The sequence below is a fragment of the Egretta garzetta genome, unplaced genomic scaffold (assembly GCF_000687185.1).
Source record: "Egretta garzetta isolate BGI_Z169 unplaced genomic scaffold, ASM68718v1 scaffold24, whole genome shotgun sequence".
NCBI lineage: Eukaryota > Metazoa > Chordata > Aves > Pelecaniformes > Ardeidae > Egretta > Egretta garzetta.
In genome coordinates, this window is record NW_009259494.1 from 1,154,577 (window position 1) to 1,165,221 (window position 10,645).

At 49.8% G+C, this 10,645-nt stretch overlaps 1 protein-coding gene across 1 annotated transcript in view; it reads right to left on the bottom strand.

Moving 5' to 3' along the window:
* The window catches only part of TOX2 (TOX high mobility group box family member 2), a 217,185-nt gene that overhangs the window by 60,212 nt on the left and 146,328 nt on the right, over positions 1 to 10,645 (bottom strand). The window contains 1 exon segment of the mRNA XM_035892920.1: positions 5,622 to 5,867. Within this exon segment, the coding sequence (XP_035748813.1) occupies positions 5,622 to 5,867 (246 nt within the window).

Genomic DNA, 10,645 nt, shown 5'->3' on the forward strand with positions numbered 1-10,645 from the left:
TATTATTACTGGTTTCCACCCAGGGCTCATGTTCGGGAGTTTAGTTTTTAAATACTGAACCATTAATAAGCAGAAAGACAAATTAGTCAAAACCTAAAGCACGCAGCACAACATTACCAGTGCAAACGTATCCAGGACTGCAACGGGGGGGACCCTGTGAAGTTTGTGCTACCGGTGTCACGCTGCCGCCCGCGGTTTGTGGGAGCTGGCGGAGCGTTGCCCGCCTGCTTGCTCCTCCCTGCCCGTTTATTTATTAAGGCTCTTCTGATGAGCCTGAACTCGCTCTGAAGGGCACTGCTGCATGTACGCTGCATTGGGCCACAGCTTACTTCAAATAACTTCTTTTACCAGGGCAGGGATTTGAAATTATTGAACTATTCACGCATTGGAAGTATTTACCAACATGCTGAGTTGTATCGCCTGCTGGGGTCATGTATTTCCCATGACTCAGAGAGAAGACTGGCATTCTTACTTGGCTTTTGTCTCAACATCGAACTGGTTTCTTTCTTATAGCCTCTACTGGAAAACTTTTAACACTTGCCGGCCCTGTACAGCCACGTCCAACGGTGTCACCTACCGCTAAGCACCCCGCCTGCCTCCCTAGGCTGTAGCCTGGACTATCCTGGGAAAACCGCTGTGATTCCCACTGCCTCTGGTTGTAAAGAAGAAGCGCTGCTGTGTTTGACGGGGAGCAGTGGCCCTGGGAAGGATGGGAGCTGGGGAGAGACCTGCGGAGCCTGGCGAGCGGGCCGGGGGGTTGGTCTTCAACCTGACTGCAGGAAGACCTCACTCGAGGTCTTCTGGTGCCCACCAGAAAGGTTGCACAGCCCAGCTCTGGGAAAGGGCCACTTTTCCTTTCCATTTTCCATGGGAGTCAGGCAGGTGGGTTACTGCCCACTGGTTTACTGTTTTCCTTTCTGTTCCACAGCAAAGCGTCGGGAAACAGCTATTGAGATTGCAAAGTCAACCAACCAACTCTTCAGGAATTTCAGGGCTGCTCTCATCCGTGGTACTACCATTCATCCCCATTCACCCTCTGCTCTCTCCCCCCTACATAAACAGGTTCCACAAGTAACGGGAAATTTGACATTTTTACACCATGAATGTGCTTTTCATCACTAGGGATTTTTAATATTTTTCAAATAATCTGTTTTCACTCAACAAACTGAAACAAAAAACTTCCAAGCTGTGGCCCCAGACTTTTTTTTTCACTTGAGCTGATGCTCCAGCTTGCTGTGAGCAGAAAGAAGTTATCCCACTGGGGTCAAGGAAATGTTAGTGCCTTTAAAATAGTCACAACGATCTCTCGCCGTGAGAAGCACCAGGAAGGTGTGGACACGGGGACAGTTGCCAGTCTCTCGAGTCGAACTCCACCTACCTGTTACAAAGCCAATGTTTGCTCGTAACAGTGGCCACAAGTCCAAAACGATGCTTCCCCCATGCAAAAATATATGGCTCTGCCCTAATTTCACCTGGACACAGCAGAGTGGGGGTGGAGCTTGGTGGCTGCAGCCCCACAACATGCGCTGCAGAAAACAGGCTGATTTTTCAGCATGTCCCAGCATGGCAATGTCCTTCAACAGGGCTTGGAGGAGCACCAAGTTTCAGAGCGGTGGTGGTACGCTCCGGGCGGTGCTGTCCCCCTGACCAGGGGCTCCCGGCTCCCCCCAGCCCAGCGCAGCACCCAGGTACCAGGAACTGTCCCACCTGATAAGCAGAGATACTCCCAGCCTGCCCAGCCGCTGGCTAATATTTATGGAAATATGTTTGCACTGCATTGGAGATTCGTGGGCTCTGACCTTGATCGCCCTTTGTTTCTGTCAGATGTGTTCTGCCAAATCCCTTCTGAAATCTCATTTATTCACAGAAGCTCCCTAACCCAGCGGGCACCCCACCTCACTGGCGATCGCCGCCATTCATGGCGTTTCTCTGCCTCTCCCCTGCTTTCCCCCACGTCCCCGCAGCCCCCCCGGACCCCTGGGTCCCTGCCCTGGTGTGGCCCCAGCCCAGGAGGGCTCAGCAGCCGCTGTGCACAATGTAACACTGCTAGGATGTTGACAGCGGGCAAAGTCATTCTCTCTCCAAGAAAAACATCTTTTTTCCTGATTATTTTTTCCTAAATATTCCCGTTTCTCAATGAAAATCGCATCTCTCCTATTTTCTTTCCCTGTCTGCCATTCCTCCTCTTTCCTTCCTCTTTCCTTCCTCTTTTCCCATAGCAAAAAAGACAACAGTAGAAAAAAATAATCCACTGTATTAAGAATATTCTGTTTGTTCCCCGTCACCAACACAAAAAATAACATGTCTTCTCCCAATGAGCCAGCCCTTCCTCTCCCCCGTCCCTGCACCCTGTGCCATCGGTCTTCCTAACATCGCATCTTCTGCCACCTCTTTGCCTACTCTTGTCTACCCATCTCTGCTTCTCTTCTCTTCAGCTCCCTGCACCCCACCTGCAGTGTCCTGGCTTCCAAAAACTGATGGGGGGGGGGAAAAAAACCGTAATGAGGAAATAAAGGGACAGAAACAGCAGTGAAGAACCATGTTATGTAAATGTAGACCTGGCCCATGGGGCAGGGCGAAGTGTGTCGAGGCCAGTGGCATGGAGGGTGCTCCGGATGACGATGCCGAAGGGATAAGGAAACGTAGAGGTGATGGTGGCTTTGGTTTTTCCCCATCAAGGTACAGCTACTTTGCTCAAACGAGGGGCTCTGGCTTCTGATGCCCCAGGGATGGGCTGGAGCCAGGAACAGGGTCTGGCACACAGCAAATCCACCCTCGCTCTCCAGCTCTCATCCTGCCATGGGAATTTCTGTGCTGATTTAAACCTGCTCTGACTTGGTATTCGCCTGCATAATGGGAGCAGCAGCCTCCTCCCTTGCACAGGCGCTGGGAGGCTTAATTCCATCTAAGGGCAATGCTGGGGCATCCCAGGACAAGAGACACACTGAAGGGGATGGCCACCTGCACCCGTATTTTCCTTATTCACTTCTGAGCTGTAGTGGAAGACACCAATCCCATAGCTCTCAGCGAGCCATAGCTCATGTATTTTCAGCAGCTCAACATTTTTTCATGAGGATGCCTTAAAAAAATCCCAAGGCTCAAGGTACGTTTTTAGAGGAAAAGTCTAACCAACATCTAAACATTTTACCTTGGATTGTTTGTCATCTGACACTGTACTCAAACCAAAAGACATGGCAGCCAAGGCAGGAAATAGCTGCGCATGCAAAAACTGGTATGAACTACAGCAAAGAGCAGCAGCATGGAGAGAGGCTCCTGGCTCCAGCATTTGCATGAGCAACGTCAGCCCTGGAACAAAGACAAATCCTCTACCTGCCTCCTCTGCAGCGCTCAGGCAGGGCTCGCTCCCTCGCTTCCCACTGCTACCCATGCAGCAACAAACCCCCTCTTTTTCGGTGTGTTAGCAAACAAGTCCCTTTCTTGATCTGGCAGCTTCCTGCTGCGAACACCCTCCTGCAGGTGGTTGGCTTTTGGGCAGGGCTGTAGCACATCCCGCACCCTGCTCTGTCAGGAAGCGATGCCCGGAGCATGGCCGGCTTCATGGGGCCACCACTGGGTGGGCTATAGCTCGACCGGCACATGGGCAGGAGGCATTAACCACATGGGTTTAACGATGTCTGGTCATCTGTCTCCAGGATTTTATTGTGTTCTCATGTGCATGAGCTGCTCCCATTAATTCTAACAGGAGTCAAATGTGTGCTACGATCTTAAAGGACTTTTCCAACCTAAGCGATTCTCTGGGATGAAGGCTGCCATCCTGGGCTGGTGCTGGAGTAAGGGGAGACTTGATTAGGGCATCCAAAAAAAAAGAGGGGCTAGAAGGTGTTGCCTTTCAGCGGGAGAAGCCTGATGCTGTGGAAAAAAAGTCTTTGACAACAGGGTATGGCAGGATTTAATTTTGACCTGAAATTGCAATGCAGTTCGCTCCCTGATCTACTTCCCTTGCTGCTGGGACCTCTGAAGATATATTACAGCTCCAAGGGTTCCTGCTCAAAACTAAACAGTTTCAATTCACTATCGGCTGGAAAATTCTGGGTTCACTGGATTTTTTATTTTCGTGGTAAGGGGCAAACAAATCTTAATCTCTCTATTCTACGTTTACAGCCCACTAAGCCCCTTTCTTATCTTCTCTGGCTCAGTCCTGATTTATTGTCACAATGCTGCATTTGTAAAACAGTACCATAAAGTAAGAAAGAGAACATTTCCCAAGGACTACTCCAAAATAAATTATTTCAGACGTACAGAAGCTGCTTAATAAATCCCACTATTCTTGTTTCTTTAGGTATTTTAGAAAGTGATTTATAAGTGCAATATCACCTCTCAAAAATGAGACAATCAACACAGGATAAAATTATCGTGTTATGAAAATAGGGGTCAGGCAAAGGGGCTGTGCTTTAAATTAAACCGGGGAAAAATATTTCACTGAAACGGACTCTTTTTGTCTCAGAAATGAATCTTTTAATCACCTAAGAACCGAAAAGCTAACACAGAGGCCTAAGTAATATTTAATTTCACAGAAATATGCCTGTGTTCAATATTGATGGGCAGAACACGATATTTTTCTTAAACACACCAACAATGAAACTTGCAGACGCATCAAGCCTTGGGATTTTCCTAGACTAAGAGATAATATCCCATTTAAATATTTAAATATCACTACCTTTCAGACTGTTATCTATTCAAGCAATCAACACTGAATGTTCTCCAGCTAGCACAGTGGCAGACTCACAGGCATGCTATTTAAGTAAAATTAACTCTGTTTGATATTGATGCCTTCCAACGGCATCCATGAAAATCAATGATCTTAGAGAGAACCGATGTAGAAAACTAACCATAGGGCTAAATCTGCTGAGGAAAATATTATTAAACAGCAATGGTATTAATTCAATACCACTGTCAAAATTAAGTCACAACCTTTCCTCGGTGCTGCTGATACAGAAGCATCGTAAGGTCTAATTAGCCCTGGAGTTTCCTCCCAGAGCCGCACTTCACTTCATTATCCCTGCCTTATTTATCCCCACAGAGGAGTCATTTGAAACTTCGCAAGGTATCCCCTTGCCACGGCGCAAGCCAAGAGGCAATTTGAGTTTGCCAGTGCCAGAGGGATCTCATTGCCCTTGAAATCAATAGGACAGCTTTCCCTTCACAGAGCACCTGTGCTCCTCCTGCTGATGCCATTGGGGCCACAGGACGTGGGGGTGATGGGCTTGGGGCTTTTCCCAGCAGGAGAAAGGACGCAGGGCGTAGGGGCTATGAGTCAGGGGCTTTGGCTGGTCACCTTCACAGAGAGTTGGAGCATGTCCACTTTGTTGGTTCAGTGAGGATATTACGTATCCAGAGAAGAACAACCTTCCCCCCCTGCTCTTGAGCAGTTCATAGGGCTCAGGAAGACACCAAACTGGAAACATAAAATTGCCACCACAAGCATGGCCATGCCGGTGATGGCAGCGTCTGCCACCACACCCTGACCCTGGCATCACCAGTTCTTTCCAACCCCCAGTGCAAACATCTCATCGTTAACATCCTGCTACGTTCAGTTGAACTCGTAACACGACAGACCTAGAGGCTTTAAGAAACGATAGCGAGAGGGCAAAGTCACTGACCGTGGGTAGCTGGCTGGAGAGAAGATGCCCATCCTGACTCAACATGTTGGAGACCATGATGGCCGGCAGGTCCATGTTCTGGTAGGGATACGCTGGTATCAGGCTGTTTGGAGGGAGACTGTGGCACAGGGAGTGATATCCAGTTTCGTGGTCCACCAAGTGCAGGAGGGAAGGGTCGGGGAGATTAGGAGGCGTTATGGGAGGGATCTCATAGTCTTCGTTATTCTCATTCTGACTGCTATATGTCTGAAACATAAAAAAGACGTTTTGCAATGCGTCACTGCCTTGTTGCTTCAGCAAAGAAAAGCGATTTAAGAAATACAAAAGCACATTCCAGTGGAAATGGTTTTGTTTTAATAAAAAAAAGACATCTCCAGTCACCGACACCAGCAAGTCATGACTACGTAGGAACTGGGTGGTGAGTGTGGCAGCACTGCCCCATCCATCAGGGACGCTACAGGTCCTCGCACACCTCAGATCTGCCTGGGGCATCTGCACTGCTCCCCTCTCCCGTGCCGCATCCCTCCAGAACATCTTTAGCTCGCCAAAACCTCAGCAGAACCCCCCCCACCCGGATGGCAGCCGGGCAAGTGATGCTTGCAGAGCCCACAGCCATGGAAGGGCATGGCCATTTCCCAACCAGCTGCTGTATTTTTAAGGTGAAGTCCCTCTCTGGGCACCCAGCTCAGCTCTTACAGTATCTACAGTTTGTATTTTCAAGAATGTTTACGAGAATTAGCTCCATCGAATTAACTAGTACTTGGGAACAAAATTCCCGTTGATTCCTCACAAACTCCAGCACAGAAGCTGCAACCAGGGAGAGGGATTTGGAAACACAGCCACTGCATGTTTTTTAAATCCTTTAAAGAAAGCCCGTGTGACTCCACCACACGTGGAGATTTGTCCTTCCTTGTATCTGCATCCAAATGCTACTTGGGCAAGCGCTCCCTCACCTCCCTGTCAACGCTTCCTCACGGTGACCACGAACATGCAGAGACGGTGGCGCTTCCCATGTTTTCCCGTAGCTTGTTTCCTTCTAAGCATTCCAATTCATAGGGAGAAAGAATATGTTCGAGCACCTGTGCAATTGGTTTCACTTCAGGCAAAACCATATTTGCTTTGTAACGTAAGTGTGAATCTATCCAAAATTATTAATTATCAAAGCAGAATATAATGAGTCTCTGGCAGAGGAGGCTTATTCTAAACATCTACTGTTTCATGTGTTATTATAGCATATGAAATTCTGATTCGCCATAGTATTATACACATGGATTTTAAGCTAAATTTCTCAGATCACCCAGTTTCATGCTTGGATTTTGACTTAATACTTGTTTTAAGAGCGAAACGCCAGATGTGTGCAAAACCAGTTAAGCACTGTAGGCTTTATTAATCCATTGCCCCAGAGCTCACACTTGGATCCAGGCTCTTCATCACCCCAGACTGCAGGGAGAAAACCCTTAATAAAATAAAATAAACCCCTGTATTTAACCAGAACAGAGAAGCCAGTGGGAGGGGCAGTGGGGAGCAAGGAGGCAGCCGTGGATAGGCACTGCCTGGGAGGGACACGTCCCTGCGGGGTGTCGGGGCAGGGGCTCTCCCCGGCCTCGCCCCCCAGCCAGGGCTGGAACTGGCTCATCCCCTGCCAAGCTGGACCCCCCACCTCTCACCTCCCCTCGTCCCACTGCAAAAAGAGACAGAGAAAAGAGCAGGTACTGCACATCCCACTCGACCCTTCCCGTTTGCCGGAGATTCTTGCTGGCTGTGGGGAAATACGAGTATCCAAGAAATACAAGACAGAGCCTGGGCTGAGATAGCTCTGTACCAACAGTTATTGTTCCGGGGAAATTCAAGCCCAGCTATTTTTCCAGCCAGCTTCTGTCTAGCAGCGGTATTATACGGGGCGGGCAGGGGGCTGGGAGGATGTACACAACAGCGGACAGATAGATCCCATTTAATACCCCCAGTGGCGATCCCATTTAATACACCCAGTAGTTAGGTTTCCATGTGGGCTACACGCTTGGAGGTACACTGATTCTTTCCCAGTTATTTAAGAGGATTTTGCTCCGTGCTTTACGGGAAGGGATTTAAATAAATCATTGCACAGCAAACTTGTTCCTCCAACCGGTTTATTTTGGTATCAGGTATAGAAGAGTGTGGCTTTGCTGTACTTAACTAAATTATGTAAAACCCACTCAAAGTTTCCTAAAGCTCTCTTCAAAACTACGAGTTCCTTGTGTCGCTGCAGAGCCGCTCACCGAAGGGCTTTGAGGTGGTTTTGTATGGAGTGAGAAAGCCCTGTTGCCCTGCTCACCCCCCTGCGCATTTCTGCCTCTGCTCTATTCAGCCGGCGGGGGGGGGGGAAACCAGACCTGTTTAAATCACAAAGCTTTCCGAATAGCGACAGTATTGTGCAGACATATCAAAATTACAATCAAAGCTGTACACAATCAAAATCAGATTAGACAATATCCAATCAACATAATCAGACTCGGCGCCTGCCAGCTTTTACGCCCCATAGCTACGAACGATTTTCCAAAGCAAGCTGCGTTTATTCTATATATGTTTTAAATAGACGGCTAGTAAGATAAGGAAGGGAGATGAGACAGATAGACACTTGGAAGGGTGGGAAAGAGGGGCGATTTGTTGTCACACGCTGGGCCTATTGACACATCCGAGGTGACGTCTCCATCCCCACGAAGGGTGGTCTCACTGCGTGCGCAAAAGCCATCATCCTGCAACCAGCAACACCCGACAACCCCTTTCTACCACCATGTGGGCTACGCTGCAAATTATATTTTCTATTCTTATGTTAATTTGAATTAAATTAAACAGCCAATTATACGTTATAAGGATACATTACAAATTAGATTAGTGAGCTGCTCTGAACCCATTCATCCCTCCAGGACTCCAAACGTGAGTGCAGAGAAGCGCGCTCTGCTGAAAGCCTGCCCATTACGGTACACAAAAACCCCACGGAAGATCTAGGATTTTCCACTGTCAAACAGATGATAGTTGTTGTGATTACACATTATTCTGATTCAAATTAAACCACTGAAATCAGCTGAAACAACAAACCCCTTCTTGCAAACCCTCTCTCGGCTCACACCGCAGGGCAGTGCCTGGAGCGCCAAACCCCTGCACCTGCCTGCAGTGGGATGGAGCACGGGGATCGAGATGGGGGGGACAGTGCCTCTTCCCTGGCTCCCTCCTCACCCTTGGACCCCCAGGGCTGTGCTGCAGGGCCAGGCTCTGGGCATGGACTGAACTGCCCTGAGCATGGCACTGGGGCTATGCCCCAGGCTTGCACGGTGATGCCACAGGATGGCATTGCAGCAAACAAGGTGTGACCGTCCTCCAACAGCAGCACAATCATATTAAAAACAACTTTTCCATCTTGAAATCCAAGTTTGAACAGGGGCCTTGGACCGCCTCCATCCTCCTGCAGATGCAGGGGCAGAGAACAGGGGGGTGGCGGGGAGGTGGTACGGGGAGATGAAGAGATGCATCCACCTGGCTATGCTCATGCCACACAGCTTCTCCACCTCCTTTTCACCATGCCTTGCTGAGCCACAGCTCCCTTAAATCTGCGCCTTCAGCAGGGGGAAGCATGGAGGGGTCTGTAACGAGGAGAAGACTCTGGTTCCCAGCAAGAATCATGGAATTGTTTAGGTTGGAAAAGACCTTTAAGATCACCCAGCCCAACCATTCCCCTAACCCTGCCATCCCACCACTAAACCCTGACCCTAAGCACCTCCTCTGCCCGGCTTTTAAATACCCCCAGGGGTGGGGACTTGACCCCTTCCCTGGGCAGCCCCTTCCAGTGCCTGACAGCCCTTGCGGGGAAGGAATTTTTCCTAATGTCCAATCGAAATCTGCCCTGACACAACTTGAGGCCATTTCCCCCCATCCCATCGGCTGTTCCCTGGGAGAAGAGACCAAGACCCACCTCACTGCAACCTCCTGTCGGGTACTTGTAGAGGGCAATAAGGTCTCCCCTCAGGAGAGGTGGCACCCAGGCCATGTCCAGGACCAAAGGGAGTCAGAACAGGTAACCACAGTAGCAGCTGCTCCCCCCTAGCTCACAAGCACAGGGCTGGGGACATGCTATTTACATTCATTTGAGAGGAAAGTCAGAATTGCTGAACCCCTTGCGAGAGCACGGGGCGACCTGCACAGCAAGGTCCCATTCCTGGACCTGCAGGGGCACCAGCAGGCACAGCCTGTGCTCCCAAAGCACCAGTGGGTCTTGGAGACACCCCAGCATGGCCTCCTGCCAGCGGTGCTCCCCACCATGGGGAGGGTATGCCATGATCTGCCAGGCTTCCCTCGCTGCTGGATGCTTTTCAGATGAGGGAGACAGAGATGGATAGGAGACACCCAAACCCCCAGGATTTGCAGATGGACCACATGAGCCTAGTTGGGAAGGACACAGCAGCTTGTGCCACAGGAGAAGGCTGAGAGGGAGGACAGGGAAGTGCTGGGGCTGGAAAAGGGATAAGGAGCTGGCAGGAGCAAGTGCCCGGGGGTTGAATGAGCCAGCAAGAACAGAGGATGACACAGCAGAGCCCTGAAGGCTGGCCCTGGCTGACCAGGGGGAGCAGAGTGATTTGAGGATGAAGAGGGAGGGCTGCCCTTGCTTGCATGCTCCAGCAGCAATACTGTGCACACCCTGAGCAAAGCTGTGCCCACTGGCGCCCGGGTGGTTCTGCGGGTCTGTGGGTGCAGAAGAAGCAGGAGGTGCAGTTAAAGGGTGCCCCATATGGACATGGAGCTGAATCAAGAGTGTGGGTGGAGAACAAGAGCTTTACAGGGGAACAAGCTGGTCCCACTGTCATAGAATCATAGAATCACTTTGGTTGGAAAAGACCTTTGAGCTCATCGAGTCCAACCTTTAACCTAACCCTGACATCCCACCACTAAACCATGGCCCTAAGCACCTCATCTATCCTTCTTTTAAATACCTCCAGGGATGAGGACTCCACCACCTCCCTGGGCAGCCCATTCCAGAGCCTGACAACCCTTTC